The sequence below is a fragment of the Cyprinodon tularosa genome, unplaced genomic scaffold (assembly GCF_016077235.1).
Source record: "Cyprinodon tularosa strain WSP-4 unplaced genomic scaffold, ASM1607723v1 ctg147, whole genome shotgun sequence".
NCBI lineage: Eukaryota > Metazoa > Chordata > Actinopteri > Cyprinodontiformes > Cyprinodontidae > Cyprinodon > Cyprinodon tularosa.
Window position 1 is genome coordinate 552,381 of NW_024038298.1, and position 27,835 is coordinate 580,215.

A 27,835-nucleotide genomic window follows, 5' to 3' on the forward strand; every position below is an offset into this window, starting at 1 on the left:
AAAACTTTTTGATCTCAAAGGGCAAATTGGGTTAAGTTACAGCCTCTCCTTTCAAGAAAAGAAATAACACCATAGACATTGTTCCCTTATTTAATATATTTCATAGTTTATCCTCTGCTCTTGTTTTGATTAGGGAACTAGTTTTGCCCAAATAAGCAATAGCATACTCCAAATTTGCATTTTTACTCTGTAGTCTTAACTCTTCTTCCAAATGTTTATTTTTCTAGGAAATCCCAGCCAGCCTGCCTACTAAAAGATTAGAACACCAATCATTTCAGGCATGTATCAGTCATTTAGGCCAAGATGGATTTTTTTCTTATAAGAGGAATTTGGAAACTTACTTAAGAATTCAATATATTCAATTAATATTGACATGAGACACAGAGAGAGAAAGAGTTGTGTGAATTAAGTTCTCACCTCGGATCGAGCACTGTTGCGATGGTATACAGGCGCTTCGATTGAATGTCACTGAATCTGTTCTGGACCGCTTCCAACAATGTGGCTTTCGAAGTCTTTACACCTTGGTCCGTCTCAGCGGCTTTCTCCAGAAGACGGGTTAAGGCTCTGATGGATGGTATAACATCTGCAGCCGATGCAGTTGATGAGCTGATCTGGTGCGTGAGCTCTTCAAACGGGGCTAGTAGAGAAATCATATTTTCCACCAATTTCCACTGGCTGCCAGTGAACATGGAAGGCAAGTCATAGTCAGCTCCATAAGCACATAGGGCACGCTTCTGTTCCATCAGACTACGTAGCATATTAACTGTACTGTTCCACCTGGTAGGTACATCCTGTTGCAGCCTCTTAATAGGCTGGCCAAGTTGCTTCTGAATATTTTGAAGTCGAGAGTAGGCAAGCTGGGAATGTTTGAAATGACCGACGATGCGTCTTCCACAGGCTATTATATCAGCGATGCTGCGTTGTGATAGAACTCCGTCAGCAACGGCAAGCTGCAGTGTATGAGCCATGCACGGCAGGCTGGGTAGATCTGCATCCCTCATAGCCTTTACCATGTTCTTGGCATTATCCGTGAGAATAACGTGCACTTTTTCCTTCGGGATTCCCCATGCGCGAAACATGTCGCAGAATGCGGCAGCAAGAGCCTCCGCGGTGTGTGACCCCGAAAATTCTTGAGAATGAAGAACAACTCTTTTTAACTCAAAGTTCTGATTAATAAACTGCGCAGTTAGGCTCAACATGGACATGGGACATACATTTGAACTCCAAATGTCACTTGTGAAGCTGATTGATGTGATATTGTCCTTCATTAGGGTGTCAACATGTGCAAACACGGTTTGGTATAACTGCGGCAGGCAAACATCAGTGAAATATTTACGTCCGGGCAGAGTGTAGCGGGGATCCAAGTAATACATGAGTCGCCGGAACCCTTCGTCTTCCACAATTGACAGCGGCTGGTGATCGAGGCATATGAATTCCATTATTTTGGCTGATATTTCCTTTTTTTTCTTGCTGTCATTACTGTAGGGTTGCTGTCGTTGCAATGTCTCCGTAACAGACAGCTGAGTGAGTGGCGCCGGAGCTGCACACCGCTCTCTCTCTGCCTTAGCGCTAGCTAACGTTGAAAACTCCTCGTACTCCTTTCTGTGACTAACCTTCAAATGTCTGATGAGATTGGTGGTGTTAAAATGTCTTTGGAGCTTTCCGCCTCGAGGAATTTCCTTGGCACACACGTTGCAAATCGCTAATGTATTGTCATTTTCAGACACCTTGAAGAACTGCCAGACTGGTGAATGTAGGGAGGCCGCCATTTTAGCCGTCCGTTTTCTTCTTCTTCCCCACTTCCAGTCGCATACCAATGCAGATCAACTACAGCGCCCCTAGAGGAATCGGAGGAGTGAATCCAACAAGTAGTGCGTCTAATCGGCCCGTCTGATCGGCCTTTATGGAGACCGCCGATCAAACTATTTAAAGCCTTTATCGGCCGATAACGATCGGTGACCGATCAATCGGAGCACCCTTACTTGTATTATTGATGCAAACAGTAACAATTAAACTGAGCATGCACGAGTAAAAATGGGCTCATGTATGTTCTCGAATTAATTTAATAGGTGTTCCCTCTTAGAAGCGGGTACAGGGTTTTCACACGTGCAACCCTACGTCTTTTCAGAATTTCGCGAAAATCCTCCACTATACCTTTAACTCAGACACTAATGGAAGGTGAAAAGAGTAAAAATATGCAATTTTTATACATGTACCGCTGTCAGCATGGTGACTGCATGATGGGTTATTTTTAAAAATAAAATTTTTATAATCGGTCAAGTTTTACTTACCCATTTTTTTTACTTAACGTCAGAGCTTATTCGAAAATTTGTTGTCATTTCCTCTTAAGCACATTTACGCTTTTTTCAAAGCAGTCAAAAACCACCTCAACTGAGTGTAAAAACGTTTTTGTGAAATTGTAGTAGGTTTCTTCGAATTTAACCGTTTCAATCATTTTAATGAGCGACTTCAAGATGTGCGGAAAAAGGTTGATGGAGACGCATCTGCTATATCAGTCAGAAGTAGGGTACAAATACTTCACCAATATCCACATTTATTAGGGATGGGAGTCTTACACCACTTACAATTTAAGTTGATTCAAGTGTAATACAGAAAATTATTTAAAATAAGCTGTGCTACCAGCTCTTGAAAAAAAAGAAATATTTTTAAGAAAGTATTAGATTACAGTGACAAACAGCTAAGGAACATTGTTAAAAACACTTCCAAAGGTGTGGCTTCCACAAGGACAGAACTGTGTTTTACCTTAAGAGCACCATACCCATAGTAAAACATAGTGGCAGGAATCCATGCTATACGGTCACTTTTCCTTCAGTGAAAGCAAAGCTATGGTTCCGTATTTAAAATTATGAACTCTTCTAAATACCAGTCAGCCTTTAAGTATCTGCTAGAATATTCAAGATGATTCAGTTTTACAGCGTCACAGTTAGTCCAAACAGACATTTAAATGAACAAAAATATTTTTTACTTAAGAAATGGAAAGTTTGAAGAAGCTATGTCACCTAGATGGCGAGGAATCTGCCTCAGTCTCAGAGATGTGTTGTTTCTGCAGGGTAGAGTTGACAGATAGTTTCAAGTCCGGATGTTGCATGCTGATAGACTTCCACCAAAAATTTAATCAGATGTTCTTTAGGAAGTCTCATAGTTCAAAGGTTGGTAAATAGGAAACAGAGTTTTTGCACTTTTCCTTTTTGAATCATTTTCAACCTAAATTATTTAATTCAATTGAAATATAGCTGATTCTTATCACTGCAAAAAGGGAAAAAAAATATCCTTGAAAATTCTTAAAGATTGGTTTCACATTTGTGGTAAAATCAATACACGTTAACGTTACTAATTTTGTTCATGTCCTTTCTACAGTTGTTAGAACATTTTATGGCACTTAGCAGACCACCCTGATGCTTTATATGTGCATTGACGTTATCATCTGGAGGTTATTAAAGGCAGTAAACTGCTCTTTGATGGCATCTTAAAAGACGGATACTTTCAGTAGACTTCCTTCAAGGCCCTTTGCCTTATCAAATTGTAATCACTACAACTTGCTTTTGTAGTAAGTTTGTTTTGCATTTAATCTTCACATGATGATCATGCCTACACACATTAAAGCCCAAACTACTAAAGATAAGTCAAAAAGAAATAAAGACTTTATAGGCAAAGGGTGCCATTAATAATTAAAATCAGTCCACGCATTCTGTTTTGTTGTTTATTGTTTGCATGGCCAGTTGGATCAATCAAGGTTCTCAATGCTTGCAAATATTCCTTGATTACTGTGTTGATATTAGAGCTTGAGGATAGCTACAGCTAATGCAGGTGTTCAGAGTCAGCACCTAAATCTGAATGGGTGTTAACTTCCTCTTTGTTTTAATTTCCAATAGGTCTGCTTTGGAAACATTTTCTAAACTTTCAATCAGAGAATCTGTAAATTCTTCATGATGAGATAATTGACTTTTGAGGGTGTGTTGATGTGGTTTTATACTGGATGTTCCAAATTTGGTAAATAACAGGCATGATACTGCCTGTTATTACAACAGGTTAGATTGGATGCTTGTTAGACCTGCTGAGGGAAGTAAAAGCTTTTTCTTGTTGTTAGCTCCTGTTTAATAAACGCTACGTTTGTTTAAAGGTGATTGAAAAACTAAAAGTAGCAGTAAATTCCATGTCACAGACCAGACTAAATACAGTGATAGTAAAAATAAATAAAATTTCTTCAGTTTGATGGTTTATTGGCTCCAGCCAGTGTCTTTAGTTTCTGCTTGTTGGATATGTGAACATTTTGTCAGTGTTTTAAGTTGAGATGGACCAGTAAATCAGCTGGCTGATATTTTTGGCCCATATTTGTGTTTTTCTCTTGCAGCTGCATGTCTGAAACATTCATGCATTTGCTATTTCATTAGTGCATTCAGCAGCCATGCATTGATGTCATTTATCAATATAGTTTATAAAAGTCACACAAATGGTAGAAGGAGAAGGCAATATGGGCTTTAAAAATGAGCTCAAGAAGAAATTGCCTAACGTATTGGGGATCAGTTAGACTGATTTCAAAATGAAAAACACCCATATCGCTCAATCTCTATTTTAAATGGTTAAAAAGCTGCCCTACTTAATGTGTCGTAAAGATAATTCAGCAAACAGCATGTAGTGTTCTAATTGAGGGTTCTTAGAGGTTTAATCATAAGTCCGGCCGGATGAGACTTTTTTTGCTGTGACTAGACTTCAAGTTGGGGATAATTTTAGCTGCAATAACTTAAAATGATGATCTTCTGAATGACCACATTGTTCCCTCACATCTTTTCAAGCACAACTTTAAAGTGCAGTGAGGATTGTGGGCTTCTGTCTATAAAGATGGCTCTTAAAGTTCTTTTTGCATAGTTTTATATGCTTGTCTGGAAATTGTCTAGGAATGCAATGACTCTAAAAGGAAAAAACGAGAGAGTTTAGCCTTTCGCATCCAAGCTTGGCAGTTAATGCTTAGAAATATTCACATAAGCATTGTTTTTCTGAACAATATTTCTCGATAATTCTTTTTCTTTCTGTCAGTTACAGCTTGTAGAATCTGGGCTCTTGCAGCATTTTCCTCCTAGAGATAACGTTTTTTCTTTCTAATATGCTGGATGAAGCCATGCTTGCTCAGTTCTCCAGCTGGCTATTATCAGGAAGTTTCTTCTGATTAGTTTTGATTGGGTCATCAATCGGCAGGTTAAATGCAGCTGGGAACTTTGTAATTGTTACAAGAAAAGCTATCATGCCTTTTAAGCCTTGTTAAAGTCACCTATAGGCAAGTATATTTCTGTTTCTGATTCCTCTTTGATGGGACAGTTGTTGTGAATGAAATGGTGCCCAGCTTGAAAGAGCTCCTGTGTGTCGTGCTTTGATGACTGCAATCTTTTGCCTCCATTTATCTGTTTACTACAGTGTGTTGAATTCATGTTAATGACTATTTAAAGACATTTTAATTAGAGGACCCCTTAGGGGTCGCAGATCCCCTGTTGAAGACCTCTGCTCTAGACTATTAATTCCTGGTAAAAGATATTAGCATGCTGATGGAAACACTTTACTTCTGATTATATAACCCGTGGGTTATTAATAAATGTGGAGTTGTTCTCTGATCCTGTTTTGTTTAAAAAAAAAAATTGAGTAATATCACTTGATCAAGCGTTTTCTGACATTTTAAACAAAATAAACTTAGTGACAAATGTTAGCATGATTTATGCTGATATATCGAGTCAATGTCGGTATCAATCAGTACTTGAGCTGCAATATCATCTCTACTCGTCCCTTCTGAAGGCTGAACAAAGTCTGAGACCTTTCACAGCCAAAAAAAAGATTATTGCAACTTAGATGTGAGCTGAAAAAGTGATGCCCTGCGCAGATTGGCTGCTAAAACAGCCAACTCTTCCTCTGTTTGAATTGCAATAATCTTGCTCTGCCTCAGATCCCCTCTCTCTCTGATCAGAGAAATTTGCCATTTGGAAGGTCCTTCTGGAAGAGGGCTATTCATTTCTTATTCATTTCAATTCATATATGATTTGTGCGTGATTTAGATGAAGGAATATGATTATAACATCACTGAGGAATTTTACCCAACACTTCTGTATTTTGGCTTAGTTTTGTTATAGTGGTATTGTTTGGTATTTGTCTTTATGTTTAAATAATTTTAATACTTTGCATGTTCTGACATGGAGTTCTAAGATTTACATAAGATTTATTTCCTTTTGCCCAAATTATGAAGAAATGATGTCATGTATTTACATGATCTACTCAATATTCAGTAGTACTAAAATAGCACAGCATATTCTGTGGTCTCTTATTATGCATCAGTTCTAGGAAGACAAGCTATGTTTGTTTACAGAGAAGACATCCAGTAGAGTGTACATTTAGAGTCGACCGAGTGTCTGTCTGTGAGTGTTGGTGAGCTGGGATGTCTGTTGGGATTATAAATTTCACAGGGTTTATGTAGTGTATCTCCATGTCTAAATGGGTATGTCTGCTTGCCACACTCTAAACCATTAGTTTGCAGTTGTTCTCTGGCTTCAGCAGTTCAGACATGCTTTGTACGTAATAGCCCTTTGCAATAAAACATGTCCCAATTTCTGGCACTGCTTGGCTACCTGACAGGACGAATATTGGTCTTATTGTGTCATCACAAGAACTGCTTAAGTGGAGTGACATTGAGATTAATGTAGGTGCAGGAAGTAACACAAGTGCTGAGTGCACTTCCTGTAATGCAATGACTGTTTTGCAAAAACAGAGTTTCTTCAAAATCAGCTGACCCACCCCCATATTCTTTCAATAAGGTTTTGACAATCTGGTAATACTTGGACTATAAAATACTATTCAGCATGTGGATAAAATTCACTGCAGTTTTTTTAGTTTAATTATCATATTATTTGATAAAACGTGAAAACCCTACTTCTGATTGGCATGAGGTCTTGGCTTGGTGCGCATGAGGACCTCTTAAGTCACAAAGACCCAATGGGTGATGTGTCAGGCAATAAATGTTTTACAGGAAGGGAATAGTTGGGCTTTGTTGTCTTCGTCATTGCTAATTTTTCTGCTGCCTAGCCCTCTGGCTTGCTTGTGGCAAATTATTTCTATCAGGATGGCTCTGCCAAGCTGGAAAAGAGTGTACCGATTCCATTGCCTTATTACTGCTAAAATAACCAAAAGAAGAAGAGTAAGCCAAGCTTTTGAGATTCCATTATTTCCTTAGAAAGATTTCCAGGGGGTAACAAACACAGCCAAATTAAACTTCTAATTATCTTTAGCTTTGTGTATCCATGTAGTTATATTTTTACCCAAAGTGTTTATGTGTCAAGACAATAAATACAAACTGTGGCATACAGTTCATCCAGAAAGGCACTCCGTGTTTTTCAACTTTATTTATGTTATAGCCTTACTTCACATGTTTTTAAATTAATCTTGTTCCTCAGAATTCTACACACAGTACCCAATCTTGACTTTTCAATTGTTACATAATTAAGTATAGAAAACTAAGCAGTCAAAAATAAGTTCAGGAGCACACTGTTTCCACTAATTACCCTTGATGTTTCTACATCCTAAAGCTTCTTACAAACTCTGCAAGAACTGAGAAATGTGTTCCTGTTGTCAAGGTGGCAAGAGCAAAAAAAACCTTGATTGTTGAGGAGGTATATTTCAGATTAAAAAGGAGAAGGGGGAGAGCAAAACGCTTCATGTCGCACTGAAGATGTATCTTACAAATGTTTGTACAAAACTTCCTCTGCAGCGAATCCTTAACATTTTTTCACATAACAAATTACTCCACTGGTTTCCACACCTGAAATAATATCCAAATGTCTGGCCCAAAAACAATAGGGGAAAATCATCTTTGCTTTTCCTATTAAACAACGGCCATCCAAATCCTGACCAATTGCACAATTCTTCTTGGACCTGCCACAAGAAAGTTTCACCCAGGTGTTGTTGAGAGCAAATGGGTAGAACCCCAGAGACAAGGTTGTGAGAAGAAAACAATGCTATTTTCTTTTTGCTGCATTGAGAGTTAGAAAAAAGTTTTTTTCTTATGGATTATATAACAAGCCTACCGTATTTTCACGACCATAAGGCGCACCGTACTAAAAGGCGCAGTCTCAGTTATGTGTCCCATTTCTGTATTTAACACACACATAAGGCGCACCGGACTATAGGGCGCGTTTTTTATATACAGGTACATGTCCTCTACTACCTTTAAATACCTCTACTGCGTATTTAAAAATACAGCGGGGGCAAAACTGAGTATGACTGTGCTTTATTCATGTATTTATTACAAAGTATTAATCAAACCTGGCAGCTGGCCGTGAGACAGACACATCGCAGATGACAGTGCGCTGTGATCACTCCTAAATTAACTTAAAATCCTGAAACCTGCTGACGGAATATGTTCGCTTTTATTACCGGTATCCTGGTGCCTGCAGTTTAAATTATTTAGATGAAAAACACCTGCCAGCCACCGCGTGAACCCGGAGGCTGCCCAGCCTAGAGGCTGCTGATGAAAGGATTTCTCCTGTCGGTGCACCGCTGGTATGTGGGGGTCTGAGCGCCTCCGACAGAAATAGATAATCTGGATGAACTGACTGCAATTATTAAGTTTTCAGGTGGACTTTCTCACTTAAAAACATAATAAAACTACTACTTAATTCCCACTGATCACAGCAAATATAGCTGCAAGATTTAGATTATTTAGATGAAAAAACACCTGCCAGCCACCGCGGTGAAGAGGAGGAGACCCGCCCAGAGGCTGCTGTTGAATTAAGTTTTCAGGTAGAAAAATAGAGCGGGAGCAAAACTGAGTATGATTGTGCTTTATTCATGTATTTATTACAAAGTATTAATCAAACCCATCAAAGTCATCATCCTCTGTTTCTGAATTAAACAGCTGCGCTAAATCAGAAATGCCAATTTCCCCTTCTTCGCTGTCAGAGTCACTTTCCGTGCAGCGCAGCTCCTCAGAAATAATGCCGGCTTTTGCAAAAGCTTGTACAACAGAGCCAGCAGACACGTTTGTCCATCTACAATCCATCCGCAAACGGTGGCGTAACTTTCCCGGCGCTGCCTTCCACTTATCCTGAAACTGTGGTCTCCGTCTGTCATCCATCGCTCCCACGCCGCTCGCAGCCTTACTTTGAACGGCCGCTTCACACCGATGTCGAGCGGTTGAAGTTCCTTTGTCAGACCCCCCGGGATAACGGCAAGCACAGCGTTCATTTGATTCACCTTTTTTTTCACATCGGCTGTGAGATGGGCACGCAGCGATGGTGATGCGTGGAAAAAACCACCTGGTCTCCTCACATAGGCTACACCTCCCTCAGCTACGCTTTCATCATCTCCTCATCCATCCAGCCTTTTCCATTTGCGTTAATATCATATGTCATCAGAGCGCTGTGTCTGTCTCGCTGTCAGCTCCAAGATCAGCTTCTCTGATTGGTTGATGCGGCGCGTCCAGCAGCAAAACTTCAATTTTTCCATCTCGAGCAGCAGCAGCGCGTTGGCCGTGCGTCAGATGCTTAAACGCTCCTGCTGCTCAAAACGCGCTGCAGGACCTTTTGCTGCACCTATACGCACGTCAACCATTGACTTTGCATGTAAACTCGCTGCTTCTGCTGCACCTGCTGGGTCCGGTTCACACCGATGTCGAGCGGTTGAACAGCGAGCACAGGGTTAATTTGTTTCCCCATGTTTTTCACATCAGCTGTGAGATGGGCACGCATGGAGTTACATATTAACAGCGATGGTGATGAGTGGAAAAAAAAAACACCTGGTCTCCTTACATTCAGCCACTCTTTCATCATCTCCTCAATGAGGTGGTCTCAAAAGTCGCAGTTACAACACACATAGGGCGCACCGCACCATAGGGCGCACTGCACATTTTGAGGGAAAAAAAGACGTTTAAGTGCGCCTTATAGTCGTGAAAATACGGTAAATTGAATCAATCTTTGATAAATTTAGTTGATTAGACATGATTAAAGACTATTTTATGCTCAGAAACCAGGTTGTCTGTGTGTGTGTTGCAGTTAACGCAGATATAGGCCACACTTCAAAATTGGGCATAAATCAAAAATATCTGCGTCATACCTGCGACATGCTAACTGCGACACACTGCTCCGGGAGTATACACAGCCCTTTAGGCACATGCCTGTCTATTTAAGGTTCCACATTTAACAATGCATGTCAAAAGCACAAACGCCAAGCATGGAGTCAAAGGAAGTGCCTGTCATCCTCTAAGACAGGGTTAACTTTAGATAGAAATCTGGAAAATCTGGAGATAAAAGAAATTCAGATGCCTTTAAGTTAAATCAGTGGCATCCATCAGTCATAAGTGGAAGATGTTTGGGAACACAAGGACTCTTCCTAAACTGAGCCAATTGGGGGAGGAGGGTGTTATTCAGATAGGTGACTAGGAACCACATGGTCACATCTCCTATCCAATCCGATAGGTTTGAGATGTACTGCAAACAATAGACCAGACTATGTAAAGAAAGTAGTACTAAGCTGGTGTTATCATTTATCAAAAAAATACTTGAGGCTATAATTTCTACCAAAGGTGGATCTACAAAGTCTTAAGCACAGGCTGCGGATACTTACATTAATGGGATCTTTTTATTTTCTGTATTTAATACATTACCAACCTAAAAATGCTGTTTCACATTGTCATAAAGGAGTGTGTGTAATTTTGTGGTAATGTATTGACTTTATGACATTTGGAATAATATCCATATTATTAATAGAAACCAAATGTGGAAAATAAAATGCAGTGAGCTTCTGAATGATCTGTATGCTGGAAAATAATTAAATTTATTCATTTGACGCTGTAAAGCTTTGAGAACGATGAAATATCACTTGCAGAACAGGTAAAAGCAAAGATGCTTAAAGTCTTGAGAGAAATGTTGAGTAATGTAATTTACAAGAAAACGTGCCTTCACCTAAACTTTATTAAATGTACTGTATTATCCATATTTGTACCTTAACTTTGGCAACAAGTTAAAATTAGTGTTGCTTTTTTAATCTAACCTGTGTCATGTCTCTTGCAGCTCTGCAGTGTGTGAATGATAAGGCGCCATGTGTTAACGAAGCAACATGTCTGACCTTTAGCAATGGCACCGAGTACTGCAGGTAAGATCCACTGGTTGGATGCACCAACTTACACAAACTTTGCAGTTTCATTTAAGCAGTTCTCACTGTGATCTGAGACCTATAAAAATATGAGGTAGAACCTCATAAATAATACTTGAATATGAAAACCCAAGCCAAAAATATGGCTTCTAAATCAACCCTATTCTCTTCAGGGGCTCATGAGGTTTTCTTGATAAATGGACTCTTTGTTTTACTGAGTGCATAAGCACTGGGAATAAAACCAATATAGTCAGTGTTTTTTTTTTTTTTTTTTTTTTTTTTTTTTTTTTTGGGGGGGGGGGGGGGGGGGTTATATTAGATTCCTTGTTCTTCAAGTTTGGGCATAGATTAAAAACTAACTAAATTACTTGCTGCTTCCAATTATTATTATTCCTATTGTTACCAGAAAAAAAGAAGCATAATTCGTGTGAGGAAGTTAAAGAAAATTCACCCAAATAAAAGTAAAGTTCTCGATCAAAGAATGCCAAGTCTGTGTTGGCTAAGTAGCTTTTTTTTTGTTTTTTTTTTCTTCCTCTGAAGTAATGAGAGCAAGTGAGGAAAGGATTGTCGCATTCAGAGTGCAAAAACTACTACTTTTTGATGATTTAGCGTAGTTTGTAATTAGGTTTGAGCTTTCTTTTTAATTCTGTCACCACTCCCAAGCCCAATTCCCAACAAAAACGCGCCATAGCTGGTTCATGAACCTGATCATGTTTCATAGGAAGTGATGAGAATGCTGCAACGTGTCTGTTCCCAGAGCTGTTGGAATGTACTTGGCTGCCATTGTAGAAAGAGAAGATAAAACCAACAGCTCTTAATCACCATTAAACATTTTCTCTGTTAAACTGAAGGTCAAGCAAACATGTTTCCTGCAGGTGCAGACTTACCTGTTGTCAGTTTGTATGGGCCTCAAGCTTTACTTCAGTCATTATTTCTCAGGGGGGAAATTAGGCTGGAATATGATTTCTAGTAAAATACTACACCGTTAAAGGCAAATGGTGTTGAGTCTCAGAGATTAATACAACTTCTGGACTACATATGGTAAAGGTATGATATTCTCTAGTCTGAGTACAGCTTGTTATATCCCAAGAGACAAGAGACTATCTAGATGACCACTTCTAGTACAATCAGTGTTGTAACTGTCATAAAACCAGAACAAGCCTCCAACGAAAGCTTGTTTTCTTAGTATTTTTAGTCACAAATGACTTAAGCATCACAAAAAAGCAACTTCAAAACAATTTTAATTTTATGAAACTCACACACCCCTCTTTAATGTAGAGGCTGTTACTGATTGAAGAGGACTCAAATGCCCCATTTACACTAGCCCTCTGAAACCGATCTGTGACAAGTCCGAACAATGCTTGGTTCTTACGACCATTTACACATTATGCTTGCACAGTTCCTTGCCTCCTATCGGTGGTCCGTGATATTACAGCTTTCAAGGCGGGAATTACGCAAAAAAAAAAAAAAAAATGGCTCGCCCATAACATTCAGGAACTTATGTGCCTGGATAGCATCCTCCACCCAAATTTCAATGAGAGCCTTGGTCTCAGCATCATCCCAGGTTGCACCACTCTCTTTTGATGCTATTTATTGTTAATATGCTGAGGAAGAGGTCTGTGTTGTGAACAGGTGAAGAGATCTATGAATTTCAAAGCCGAACACATTGGAAAACCCATGAAATGAGCGGGCTGACTGTTAATAGGCGATGACGCACTCTACGCATGCGCTCTTTGTTATCAGAGAACCGAGCCACAGCTGAACCATGCCGAGCCCTACTGTTGAACTAGTACTACATTTGGAGCGGTTCTGTTGTCTGGCACGGTCCAGTTCAGTTGCGTTAAATTTTTATTCAAAGTAAGCTCTGTTACCATGCTCGGACGGTTCTCGACACGGTTTCAAAAGGGTACTGTAAATGTGGCTAAAATTAAGTCATGCGCATAGATTTGTAAGAAGCTGTTTCAAAGGAAACAATTATTTGAAAGATGTGTTTAGGCATGTTTCTAGTGTTGATACAGATACAGTTAGAGAAGCAGGACTTTCTGATAACAAAAAGACTGAATGGAGTTTCAGCAAATGTACTCTCTTCTGAACTTTCAACCTCTGTGAGGGATGATGCTGGGTTTGGAAATGTTTGCACAATACCCACATTGACTTCAGTTATATTAACATTAACTTACCGTCTGTGCTAATTGCTAATGGATGATGGTGTAGTCAATTTAAAACATTAACTCAGTAATCATTCTGTCTTTGTTTAATAAAAGAAAACCTCCACACAGTAGGATGTCACCTCTTTTACATATTAAAATAATTGATTACAGCTCATGGCAGAAATATTTGAAAAAAATATTTTAAGTTTGCCAAAAATACAAAGAAATGTGATCAGAACATCTTAAGGTAGAATGACAAGCAACCCTGAGGACATGCAGACATAAGTTCCTTAACAAAGAAGAGGCAGCTGACCAAAAGCAGGTCTACTGTTAGACTTATTAGCTAGTTTTCTACTGTTTACAAGTCATCATAAACAACTTGTACATTATCATACAGACGCACAGATGCCTCTGCTGAGTCTCTCCAGTGCTCTCTGTGCTGCTGTTTAAAAGACACATTGTGCAACAATCCGATTAGAGGTCTGCTGTAAATGTAAGCCAAAGAAACAGACTCTGTTTTTTCTGTGTTTTTTTTTTTTACATCAACCAGATAAAATATCACATGGGCCCTGGTTGGAGGGTCAAACACAGCAGCTTGATAATTAAATAAACCCTTAACATGAAAATCCTGAGATAGAAGATCCACTCAGTTACTTCCCCTGTTTAGAAATGCAGGATTTTGTGAAGAACTGAGTATTTTTAAAAATGCGTCTTTTCAGCAGATGGATGATTTAGGAGAGTCATCATACTTTTCTTTTATTAGCTTTTTTCTTTTCTTTTATTATACAGAGACATTTCTACACTATCAACTTTCCCCATTCTGACATACATTAAATCTCTATGAAATTTGGAAGTGGAGTATAGCTATGTAGATGGAAAATATAACTTTCTTTTTTTTTGTCTTTACAAGCACTTAAGTAAACAACAGTTTAGAATACATGCAGTTAGTCCCTGTTATTTGTTATCCTAAAAAAAAAAATCAGAAAAACCCAAATGTCTTCAGGAGTAAGCAAATGATCAACTAGTCTATTTTTCCGACACGGGTGTTAGGTTAGTTCGTGAATATAACCAGAAACAGTTTTGTTAGAGCCAAGGAATGCATGGGGGAGAGAGAAAATTTAAAGCAGCTAGATTGTACTATAATTTCCCAAGATCTGAAAATCACAGAACACTATTCAATTTAGCATCTCATGTTTGAGAATAAGGGCGGATAGAGAAAATGTTGGTAGGAAATCTGTTTGCAAAGCACTTCCCAACTAAAGCAGCCATTTATGAAAAAGAGCCAAAATAAGACGACTTCAAAGTTTGCCACATGTTTTTATGGCACACAGAAACATGTGAAAGAAAACTGCATATAATTTGCTTCCCCTACACATTCATTCACTTCTCTCCTTTGCAGAATTGCATGAAATTCCGGCCAACTAGATTGAATTGTTTGGTTTTGATGCTAAAAATATAGCAAAGGAACATGAACAAATCTGAATGCTAAAAGAGTGTAACATGAAGGTGTTGTCCTGGCAGATGGGAGGGGCGGTTTTGTTTTCTGGTAGAAGAAGGAGCTGCTGATCATAGTTCATCATGGTCTCACTGACCTGCAGAAGTTTAATGCATTCTCAAAATTCTGCCGCTTTCATATTTTAGTCTCGATTATTGTCATCTGTCTTATTTCCTTTTTTTTTTCCTTTTAAAAAGAATTGTTTCATTAAACCTTTTTGATATTTTAACGGAGTAATAAAGTCTCTACCTAAAATAACATTGCAAAAATGTAGAGAGATCTTTCCTAAATTATCAGATTTTTTCTAAACTCCAACTCTTAATAGAAGGGAGGCTTTTGTTAGAGAAAGCTAACGTCCATGGGAGAAGTCAATTGGCTGCTTTTGCAGGGCAGGGTGCAGTAATGTTGTCAAACCGGCGAAGCTACAAACCATCAGCTTTAGGTGTGAGAAGTGCAAGGTACACGTAAGTCCCTGTGAGGATTTGTGAATGCCATTTTGAATGGTAGGTATTTGTAGCTTACATCACAATAAACAGGGCAGGCGCTAAAAGAGCTAAAACTATGGCCTACATTTTGGGTTCATGTTAAAGTTTAGCATTAAGCAGCATACCATGCTGTCCATATCTTCTGCACAGCACAACTCTTTGTCTTAATCTCCCTTTAGTATTAACTGATTACCTTCCTTCCTCTCTCATTTCGTGAAGCTTTTTTTTTTTTTGGCAAAGTTTTTCTACAGATTTTTGAAGAGATTTACTGGGTTGAGTGAGCCTGCTGCCTGTTTGATCTGACAGGAAGAATTAACCTGCAGGGCAGGCAGAGGAAGAGAAAGGGCCAAAACAAAAGAGGATGTCTCTTTTTAGGTAATTTGAGAGGGAATACCTCAGAGCACAACTCCTTACTAATGATGAGAGACTTTTGGACTGGGGGGATGGTGGAGCCAAAAGAATTGGAGAGAGGAGTGTCATTTCCCGTCCTGCCTCACCTCCTTCATCAAACTGTCACTCTGTGATCCATTCCCCAGTCCATCCACTGCTGTAGGGATTTAGATGGCTCTAGAAGAGTCACCTGCTTTATTAATCTTTGCATAACTATTCTTTTTTTCTTAATAGGGTTAGAAGATCATAAATCCCTTGTCTGTGTTTAAATAATCAGTACCTAATCTGTATTTTGTATCACATGACTTTACGAGCTTTATTCTGAACTTTCTCTTCCTCTGCCTTTTTTCTTTATTAGTCACCTTGGGAAATCACAAAACTTTAAAAACCTCTCGGGCTCACAAGCATACTTTTTAGACATCCAGAACATTTTTTAAATGGATTTAGCATAGAATTTCAACAAAAGCTCTCATGCTGAAACGTAGGGGAATGAAAGCCAAAGCAGTGATTTTTCAATCTTACACTCAAAGGTTTATCTTCTTCCTGCAACTTAGCCAACAGCAGTAAAGCTGTGGTTCACATCCAAACCTCAGTGATAACAGTTTCTTTGTATATGTGTGTTTCTATCTGGAGGTCTGGGGCATATTGAGCTGAGAGCAGACTCACATGCTGCCATGTAAAAGCCTGGGTCATCGTTAGCGCGTCAATATATTTGGATAACTGAGTTTTAGCTTAGCATGACTCATGGTATGCGTGACCATTTGTTAGTTCAAAACTGTGTTGCACCCACCTTATGTTGCTGTATCATTTGCCTTTTTTTTTCTTTCTTGCACAGTTTGGTGGGCTGGAACCCTTAAAGAAATTTGGTTTCCTCAGAAAGGGGAAGACTTTCAAAGAAGTGGGGAATGTAGCAACCAGATCATAAACCCACATACTGTGGAATGATAAGTTTCCCTCTGCCACTCATAAATGTGATACTTTACAGGTTATTTTTTAGGCTGTATTGGCTTTTATTTAGTTATTATTTAAAGTATGCAGACATGAAAATGTGGTATAAGAGAGGGAAGATACATCCAGCAAAGGTCAGCAGGGCTGGGCCTCGAACCTGCAACAGGTGGTATTTGGGTTCTGCAGTCTACCTCCACTTTGAGGTTAAACGTACCTCTATTTGTCATCAGGTTGAACGTTGTCATTGCATCTGTTTTGAAAAGAAGAGCTTATTTAGCTGTGCCGTAGCAATAAAATCGAGTGTTTCAACCTATTTACCTTCAGGTTTGGATTAAAAAGATATTTCATTTGTTAGGGCTGAATGATTTTGCCAGAATTAAAGTGTACTTTTTTTTTTTTTTTTTTTTTACAAAAGGTATTAATTACCCAGCCCTGTTTTACAATTTTACTTAGAGATCTGAGTAAACTGCTTAGGGCAGTGATCTCAATCTAAAATATTAGAGGGTCGGCGTCTTGCATTCCCTAGGGGTGTGTTCGATTTCAGTGGCTGTGTCCACCGAGGACCCGGTCTACCAAGACCTGGTCCTTCGAGGTCTGTGTAAATAAGGAGGCCAGAAGAGTTTGGCTCTGGATTCAAACAGGTCCACCGCCTGTACGCTCTGTCGCCTAGCAACCGTTAAGGTTCTCACACAAAGCAGGAAAAGAATGGATAACAAACTTCTCACTACATTTCTGGGTGCTAGTAACATTTTCAAGATGCTTTAGCAGCAGTACTGTCGTCGTGAATATCCAATTTATAGTCCTTGCACAGATATTGGAATATGTGCTTAAATGTCAGCCAAACCCATTTGCACAGGGACAGATAAAACCTTTCAATAAACCAAACATTACCTGCCACATATTTAACTCAAAATCCATTTAAAACTTAATTTCACATAGAGCTATTCACATGCTTGTATTATACTAAACTGCACTTACAATGTTCACCACTATTCGGCGCCATTCACCATTTTCCTCTGAGCACGCAGCAAGGAATCCTGGGATACGTAGGATGCACCGGAACTCTCCTTCAAAACATGCAAATAGAAGGATGCATTTATCCGCTGCATAACGAGGAGTCTTTCAATCCGAGCAGGCCACGGCACCACGCTATGATGCAATCACCCAACGAATCTGGCCTTTGGAAGATGCAGCCACTGAATTTGAACTCAGCATAGATGTGTCCCTTGCCTGAAAAACTTCAGTCAAATAGCTTAATTACCTTACTGGTGGCAGTCAATTAATGCAGAGCACCGCTAATGAGTAAATATTGGAGTTGGTTGTGTTGAAGCGAAGACTCCTCTAGTGTATTGGTCTAACTCTAAAAGTGAAGCTCTACTCCAACAACCTGACTACATACATCCTAAAGGGACAGGATCTGTAAAGATGAACCTTGATAAACTAATGGGCAAGCTGGAGTAGGAATAGGGTACAAATGGCAAAAACAAACCCGGTCCTTTGATCGCCCAATAAAGAAAACTTGACATTTGTTGGAAATATAGTTGGACACAAACTTTTGATATATCAATTTATAACAAAAGTTAATGGATATATATATACATGTACATAATATATACATGTACACATCCTAAAAAATGCTTTGGTTCTGATTTTATTGTTTCATTTCCGATTCTTTTAAGAGGAAGGATAATAAAATTTACATTTTAAATTAACTAACTGAGTTCTGTCTGGATGAAATGTCCTGAACTTCGCAATTAGATGAAATTCATTGAACATATAACATTATTCAACTGTTACGAAGTTATTTTCAACCGGTATATAAATATAAAACTTATGAACCTCAGTATAATCTTGTAAATTTTCTTTTCACAGAGTTGCATTTCACACGAACATTTATTTTTTTCTTATAAACACCACAAATGGACTAAAATAAACAATAGATGAAGTTTTGCTTTAAATAAATCATAAGCTTGGTAGCTCATTGTTAAAGTGCTTTTCACTCTATCCGGAATGTGTAGAAAAAAAGATGGGCATCTGTTAAGTAAAGTAAGAGGAAAAAGAGTATAAAAAGGCTCTGCTCTCCCTGCAGAAGCTGTGCTAATTTAGAGGAGGACAAGTCCAGGAGAATTCAAGGAAGTTAGAACCGATTCCACTTGATTCTCGATCCCCAACCCTTAACGATAAAATACCAGAACGCATTGTATCACAAACATAAACAACATGATTATAATTTTTCCTACATTTCCCACAAACATGGCCTCAAAGATATAACATTTATGGCACAAATCCCTCCCTCCCCTTAAACAATACCTTAGAAACACAACAAGAGTAAAAAAAAAAGCTTAGAGAAAACCCAAGGAAGTGGATCTGCTGCCATAATTGTGTGTTAGTTACACTGTTTGTTTTGTGTATTTCTAAATCAGCCAACAGTGTACTATGCATACTGTAGAGCTCGATGTGAAACTTATCTGGCAACAGACATATTGTTGAAAACTTAACTTTAAGCAACCACAGGGACAGGATAATGAAAGAGCAGCATACAGACACGGGCACTGAGAACATTTTCAGGCTAAACGGGACTTGTGCTGTGTACCACGCCAGCATGGATGAGTCTTTCTGGATGCATTTCTAAACGTGGCATGTGATTTTACCATTTGATGCTCGTGTGGACTCCACCCAGAGCGACACGCCTTTTTTCGGTCAACACTGATGGTTTTAGTCCGCCTGCCTGACTTCCTTTTCCTTCTGGTATGTCTCTTGCTCTTATTTCTTTTCTCTCATTACTCCACCTCATTTGTACTCTGATCTCTGTTTTTTTTTTTGTCGTCATTTAATTTTTTAACTATAACAGGAATGCCTTGATGGAACCTAGTCCTACAAATGAACTGGTATTTTTTACTACCTTTGCTCTTTTGTTTGTAAACTAGTAGAAAATATTGGAAAAAGCATAGTGCGGCAGCATTAAGTCACCTCCAACTGATGGGGGGGGAGAACAGCTATAACCGATGTATTTATCAGCCACTGTTGACTAATGATACACTAATCAGGCATTGCCTGTGTCTCACCCTATTTTTCAGTGTTTGGGGTATGATGGGCCAATTCCAATTTTAAGAGAGTATGAGGTTTTTAGTGATCTAATGTGAGGAAAAATGTTTCCATCAGTATTTTTGAACAGAAATATAATAAATCACAGATATATCAGATTTCTTACTGTTGGAACCGTCAGAGCTATAAAAATTGTCAACATGGAGGCCGTAAATGGAACAGAAGGGAAACAGAAGGGAGCTTATACTTAAAAACGGCATCAAATGTAGACCTCTTTGATCGGTTTACTGATTAAACTTTTTTAATTTTGCTGCTTTTTAATATCCTTTGAAAAATTTGAAGCCTATTCAGAGTACCAGTCTCCAGTTATACCAGTTTTTAATCAATTGATTACCTCATAACTAATACTTAGAATTTGTTTATTTCTAGATAGAATTAAATGTGGCATAATTTGTATGTATTCATGTAAAAAAAGAAAATCTGTGAATAGACCATCTATGCTCCAAGTAAAGGAATGATCCAGGGATTGAAATTTGAGCCGGTTAATGCTGTCTTCTTTCTCCGACTCCAGCTCTTCGGGATGGCCGCAGGGGTAGAACAAATTATTAACCGAAGCTGAGAATGGAATAGTAGCAAGAGGAAGTGGGGGTGGCTCTACCATAACTAAGGATGGAGATGTAGGTGGAAAGCTATATAAAAAAAAAAAACACACACAATCAGACAAAAGGACCACTTAGGATAAAGGAATTGGGAGCAAAGACGCTTAGATGAGTGAGTGCAGTGCTTACTAAAAAACCTCCACTGCTAGCCAGGATAGGCAGAGGTCAGCATGAGTTATAGGAGAGACGAAGAAAATGAAGGAGCGCAGAGTGAGAGTAAAGAAGGGGTGAGCATGAGATGGGGGCGCTAATGTGAACCAGCTGTGGAAACCTGACACCTCAAGAATGGGTTAGAAAGAAGAGGTGGAGGAGTGAGAAAGAGAAGGAAAGAGGGCCTGCAAGGAAACTGCAATAAACGTAGAGAAAAGAAGAGGGGGGGAAAAAATCCTCATGAAGTAAAAACAAAGGAAGCCATAGAGTGAGAGGCAGCACAGTCTTTCTCTGTTGGGCTGTTTCATAAAAGCAGAGGTTTTGGTTTGTAAAGGTTTCTGTCCAATGATTTGTGTGAAAATATTTGACTTGGTTTTATGTTTAGAAATATTTCAAAAGAATCACATTGTGACCTGTGTTGTTTTTAACCACAGTGTGTGTGACAGAGTATTTGGTTAGAGCTTCCTCCGTGAGACACCACTCCCTGACAATAATGTGAATCATGCACAGCCTTGTCTGTTTGCCTCGAGCTCTAGTGATACAGCCAGCGGCTAATAATGAGCTCTCTATCTGGTAGCGAAACCTGAAGGACAGGGTATCGCTTCCTGACGCCACTGCCTTTAGCTCTGTCAACACTGGTTAGATAGCAGCGATAGAATTTTAATAGAGCCTACCATGCATCTTTCCTGTCACCACTTTGAAATTTCTACAAAAAAACAATCTTTGACAGGCAGCTAATTCTTGACAGGTGGAGCTGAGTTCAAAGAGACTCTCAGAACAGATGTTATAGCAGTTGAGTGGCTCTGCTCTCAGAAACAACACATAAAAGATGTAATAAATCACCATCAAACTAAAAGATTTCAACATTTAATTTCATATATCTCATGAGGTAATTAGACTTTTTGGTCTGTGTTACCCTTTGTACTTTAAGACGGATATTAGAGGAAAATGTTCCCAGGGAAAGGTAAACGTTACATTTACTAGGACACGATTTTCTTTGTGTGACAATCTGCTGATGTGATATATGTTGCAGGGCAAAAGGCCGTGTCATTACTCTAGCACAGGGGGCATGGAGGTGACCCGAACAAAAACTAGCCAGCTTCATTCCCAGGGCCGCCGTCTTGCTGCGATATCATGACCAAGCTGTGTTTGTGTTTACTGTGGGGAGTCAGACTGGGGAGGAAAGTCACTGTTTGTTTGTGTGTTGTCTTGAATACTCAAGTGTGTGGAGGAGTGGTTGATACAGAGAAGTTGGGAGATTGACTGTGACCATGTCTAATCTGCACTCTGTCTTCTTTCTGAAGATTTCACATCTCTAATTTATCATCTTGTCTGCCTGTTTACTGACCTCACAGCACTATTCACGTACATCAAATCACATATCCCTCATCGCACATCTAATCTTGTTGTTTAATTATCATCTGGAGGTCAGCAAAAAAAGAAAATACAAAGAAAATGAAAACGATGAAGCCTGTGTTTTGTCTTGCATTTTCCTTTGGTATTTATGAAGTAATTTAGGACAATTAGGACAAAGAAAGCCTGTGGGGTTTGCTAACACATCCAGATATATGGATATTTTGAATCAATGTCAGTAATACAGGGAATTGAAAAATGTGTTCTGGTTCTTCAGGAAAATAGGAGACCATTTGCTAAAGAGAATCCATTTAAGGTGACTTATGTCAGTCTGTTAGATGGCTACGACAAAAGTCTTAATAAACCTTAGTCAAAGGTAGAAAACACTTGCTTTTAAGAGGTTGGGAATCCTAACTTTTTACTCAGTTCCTCAACCTTTAGCTTATTAAATAATGTATTTGGTTTATTGTAATCTAAATATTATCCTTCAGAGGACGTATATTTCACCTCAACTTGATTTTGTTTACAAATGTAGTTAACAAATCCCACTCTGCAGGGACTGGAATTTATAGTTAACTTCCACCTAGTTTTTACACTAATGTCCAAGTTCAAAATTTCTGTTTTCAAATCTTTCATAAAGATCAGATAATTTGTGAATATATTGGTGAAACATGCACACATGGGCATGAACAAATGTGAATTTGCTTTTCAGCCAATGCCTCTTTCCATTCAGTGAGGTCTGACATGCATCTGGGTTTTAAGTTTTTTTTTAGTATTCTAAAATGTGCTGCAGATGCCTTTAATGAAAGTATTAGTACTCTTCCCATTGAAAACTTAAGGATTTATAAGATTATCCTGTTTATAGATCAAGAAAATGTTCCTAAACTTTTCAGAATATTTATCATACTCGAACAAGTTAAGTGAAGTAACTGTTAGGATGTTTAGAAAATATATTTTTTTGTTTAATTTCTGATAACTGTTAAAAAAAAACAACAAAAGAAAAGTGTCAAATTCCTGTTTCTGGCTTGTTTGCTGGTGCATCTCTAGCCTAAAGAGTTTCACTCCAAAAATATGGTTTTCCTTAGTCTGCTTATATGTCAGTGCCTTTGCACACTGCATCTATAAACAGGCTCAGTTAGAGTGGGGCTTTACTGTCAGATGTTTTTTAGTTGAGGAGAGTTTATTTGTGACTCACACACAGAACCAGGCAGAAGTTTCTAGGATATGATCGATCTGTGAGCCTCGGGTTTGACGTGATTCATAACGCCCCTCCTTTCCCATGCGCTTACAACCTAATAGCTTCAAGCTGCTTTGGGGTGGAGCAGCAATTTCAAACTATAAGTTATGTGTGAGACTAAATTTAAGACAGTTCTCCACTCCACTACCTCATTTAGACATTACAGCACTGTTTTCTGCTTCTCTTCCTTCTTGTCTTAAGTTTTTTTTGTGATATGGTTTAATATGGAGTGTTAACATTCCCGTGTATTAGTCCCTGCGACATGGATCTCTGTGCCCTGTTGTTTTACCTCGGCTCCTCTTGGGAGGAAAGTTTAGATGCCTCTATAAGAAGCAGCAGGTTGCTCTGTCGCCCACGGTCCCCAGGCAGCATGTCTGCCATGTGCCTCTGCAGACACAAAGATGACGAATCTATGCAGCTTACACAGGAAACTACCTGACTACAGACATTTTTGTCACTAACAGTATACTATCTCTGACCAAAAACTGCCTTGCATAGAGAAGTGATGAGTGAGAGTGGGAGTGACTGAGAAAAAACAGAGGAATAGAAAGTCACAAAGGGAACATTGTGCCAGAAAAGATCCCTAGTGGACATATTGTGCAAGAGTATGTCTCCAAGCTTTGCAATATGTGGAGGAAAAGCTTTGCTGAAGCAGAAAAGGAAGTAAAAGGAAAAGGCTGATGAATACAATTTTTGAAGTGCAATGAGAAAAAGACACCTATGATGACCTTGGTTGAACCGAATATATTATGCAGAATAACTTAACAATAAGTGTGAAAATATTGGGTTTTGTACAATGTCTGTATTACGCTACTAACATTTCTTCTTTTGCTTTTCTGTCAGGCATTGCCAGCAACTTCCATATAACCTTACATAACATCCTTCTGCTTTTTAACTTCTCCTTGTCCCATGACCCTGGTTTAACCCTTCCAGGTTACCAGCCCTCTTGGTTTTCTCTGAGTTAGATTCAGGGGGCAACAGCTCTGGGTTCACGCTCCTTCCTGTAGCACTTTTAGGATTAGGATGTCTGTCAGCTCCTTCTGTCATAGTGGAGTGGATGAAGGTTGAATAAAAAAACCAAACTGAAACCGTCTGAATAACTAAAAAAAAACAATCAACTCTTAAATGTTCAAACTACCTGATAACCACTTTCTCTTAAGGAACAACCACACATTTTGCTAATTTCTCTTATAGGGATGTGGTTCCCCACATGCTGCTCTTTAGGTCACTTTGTCGCAGCAGAAAGCAATTAGACACTGGTGCATTTTGATGTGTGCTGTAGAGCAGGATTTGTTTTGCAGATGATACTTGCAGCACTTGTTAGCAGTTGTCTGATGTGGTGTACTACATCCACCTAAGTGAAACTCACTCTTGTTGTGTCTGTTTGCGTCTCCTTAAAGCACTTAAGCACAATTGTCCATTTTTTTCAATTCACGTTTTTCTTTTGGTTGTTGCCGTATTGTCTGCCCTGAATGCTGCTTACTTCAAATTCCCTTGTGGTTTTGTCCATTTGATAGCTGATTTTTTTTCCCATGTTTTTTTTCATGTGGCCACAGGTGTGCTCCAGGCTTTTTGGGAGAGTACTGTCAGTACAAGGACCCCTGTCACCCAGGATACTGTCGGAATGGGGGGGACTGTTCTGTTTCCATGTCAGCTGGCGGGCCCGTTCCCGGTAGCGCTTTCTGCACCTGCCCTCTCGGCTTCACTGGACAGTACTGCCAAACTCCCAAGAACTCCACTTGTTATCCTAACAATCCCTGTTTAAACAAGGGTACCTGTACCCTGCTGTCGCTTGACAAGTACAAGTGTGAATGTAGCAGAGGATGGACAGGTAAGATGATGTTCACTAACCTTTTTGTTCACCTCATACAACTATTTGTTAAAAGAAAACCAACCAGTGAAAATTTAATTGTATTACTTGTTTGTGTAGTTTCTGGACCTTGATTGAGTTAATTGTTTTTTTTTATTTTGGTGACCGTGGCACAGTTCCTTTCATAAGAAAAACTTAGATTTTATTTTCAGCTTTTTTATTTAGCAGTGTCTCAACATTTCACTAAAAGAGAGGGGGCCTATGAAGTGAAAAAAAACAAGGACAAGTTTAATAAAGATCCAGTTCAGGAAATTCCACCAAAGATTTTGAAAAGGCTCTGATTGCCTAATCTCTTGCATTTCCCCCTTAAATGTCACAGTGCTGAGTCATATTAGGATCTGACTGTGAGCATGACGATTATTTGTTTTCTTTCTCATCGGGCCCATTAAGAGGCATTCCCCCAGTGTTGCCCATTTTCACCAATTTTATCAACCTATTATTTATATAAAGTTATCCAAATCTCAGGAGGAACTCTAAAACTTAACTTTACGTGAACCACTAATGGTTACACATTAGTCATGGGGTTGTCAAAGATTTTTTTAGCATGGCAATAGTTAGTAAAAGTACATAATACCATTAATAATAACATTAGTTAGAAACTTGTACTTATAAAAAAAAAAAAAAACGACAATAAATTACACCCATTTCTGGTATAACATTGATTATAGGAGCTATAACGATTCGCATTATTAGAACATCAATAAACTTAAATTTTTATTTTCTCCTTTTAGAAAAAACATTGAATAAATACATGCTACATGTAGCTATCTTCAAATAAAATCTTTTTTGGTTCTGAATGTTGATTATTTTTGCTGTTGTCCCCTTTGTAGAGTAGAAATAGTCTGACTATATACAGGGTTTCCACGGGTCATTAAAAATAATTTAAAGTCATTAAATTATTATTGTCTAAATTAAGGCCTTTAATTGGCATTAAAATTCATTAAATGTATTTATTGTGGCATTTTAAATTGCTTTATTCAAAATAAATGTTTATAAAAACAATTTCGTCAGACATATCACGATATATTTGCGTTGAACTGCTTCCGGTTGATCGCACAGCTGTATGTTCAGAAAAGAAGCTTGAGTCGAAGAAAAAGCTAGAGAATGAGGGGAAAAAAGCTAATTTCAACAAAAGTGGTTGGAAAACAAGGAATTTGGCACCTGGCTGCAGCCTGTCGACGGGTACCTGTTGGTGGCATTAAAATTATTTCTAAGAGCATTAAAAAGCATTAAATTTGAATTATTAATTCCTGTATAAACCCTGTATATAACATTGCCTCTTAATTATTAGGCAGTGATGATGCTTTTAGCTTATTAACTGTAGTTTTAAACAATCATCTTATTGAAACAGTGGAAGGTGCTTTTGTAGGATGCACACCATTACTGCCTGATGGTTGTGCCCAGAAATATTTATTTCACCGTTTACATGTTAGTGAAAATTCCTAACAATCTGCCTGTCTTCCAAGCAAAGGAAAAGTGTGGCAGCTTTCTATAAGCAAATTAACAAACAGAGAGCAGCTATCTGGTTCATGCAAGAGAAAAAACAGCCTGTGCAGCTTTTTCCAGCTATCGATGAGAATGACTTAAACCCATGTGAACTGTATGATAGTAACAAACTTGGTTTGTATTGTTTAACACCAATTATTTAAGCCCTAAACATCTGGTACTATTCCTGGACTCCTGACAGCTAAGGTCCTAGTGTTTTTCCCCCTCAATCCCCAGGTCCACGCTGTGAGCATGAGGACAGCTGTCTCTCCAGTCCCTGTGCCAATGGAGGAAGGTGCAGCCCTCTGCCTGGTGGCAGCTACACCTGTTCCTGTCCTCCTGGCTACAAAGGTCCGCGCTGCCTTAACGACACAAATGAATGCGCAGACACACCCTCTCCCTGCCAGAATGAAGGCGATTGTGTCAACACCGCTGGCTCTTACAAGTGAGTTTACGGGGATCACATGTGAAAAAATGTTGCTACTTCCAAACATTTCTACAGAAGAAGTAGCAGATTTTTTTCAGTTGAGATTGAAAAAGTTGATTAAATGAAACTGACTCTGCCTTTGCTACAGGTGTATATGTAAACCAGGGTTCACCGGCACCAACTGTGAGAGTTCATACATCCCATGCTCACCTTCACCGTGTCTCAATGGGGGCACCTGCCAAATGCCCACAGATACCACCTACACATGCCACTGCCTTGCAGGTGGGACAATTACAGTAGTGTCACAGCGAATGTAAACGACAAACCTACACAAACACACTCAGTGAGGTGTAAACATGAGAAGCAATAAAATCTATTAGAAAATTGTAACACTGTGGCTTGTATAGCAGTAATTGTAGCACTTTAGTGTTTAAATCACAAACCGCTTGATCTAGCTGTGTTGTATTGGAAACTTAGGAGACGGTTATAGTTAGCTGGTGGAATCAGCTAACACATATATTTAATGTTTATACTGCACCAGGACATGTGTTCAAACTTAATGCTAGAATAAATTTACACAACAACTGTTTGTCTGACATAATGAATACATCATTCAAACTATGAGCACCATATTTAACAGATAATTCTGTATTTTACTTATTCTAGGTTTTAATGGAACGAACTGTGAGAACAACATTGATGACTGTCCTGGCCATCAGTGTGCCAATGGAGGAACATGCATAGACGGCGTTAATACCTATAACTGTCAGTGTCCTCCAGAGTGGACTGGTAAGACATTATGTTTATCTATTGAGCAGTTGAATTATTTTACTTCCATTATCCGATTTGTGCCTTTGATGAATTTAAATTACACTATATGGTGGTAATAATTTTATATACATGCAGACAAATCTGTATGGATTTTGTCCGCTGGCTGCTTAAACACAATCAAAAAAACTGTGAAATGGATATCTTATTTAAAGTTAGGAACACTGGGAG

General features: G+C 38.8%; 1 protein-coding gene across 1 annotated transcript in view; it reads left to right on the top strand.

Moving 5' to 3' along the window:
* notch2 (notch receptor 2) overlaps positions 1 to 27,835 on the top strand; it is a 57,242-nt gene that overhangs the window by 13,801 nt on the left and 15,606 nt on the right. Inside the window, exons 2-6 of the mRNA XM_038279042.1 lie at positions 11,061 to 11,142; positions 24,611 to 24,885; positions 26,647 to 26,854; positions 26,985 to 27,118; positions 27,503 to 27,625. Of these exons, the coding sequence (XP_038134970.1) occupies positions 11,061 to 11,142; positions 24,611 to 24,885; positions 26,647 to 26,854; positions 26,985 to 27,118; positions 27,503 to 27,625 (822 nt within the window). The remainder of the gene's footprint in view (positions 1 to 11,060; positions 11,143 to 24,610; positions 24,886 to 26,646; positions 26,855 to 26,984; positions 27,119 to 27,502; positions 27,626 to 27,835) is intronic.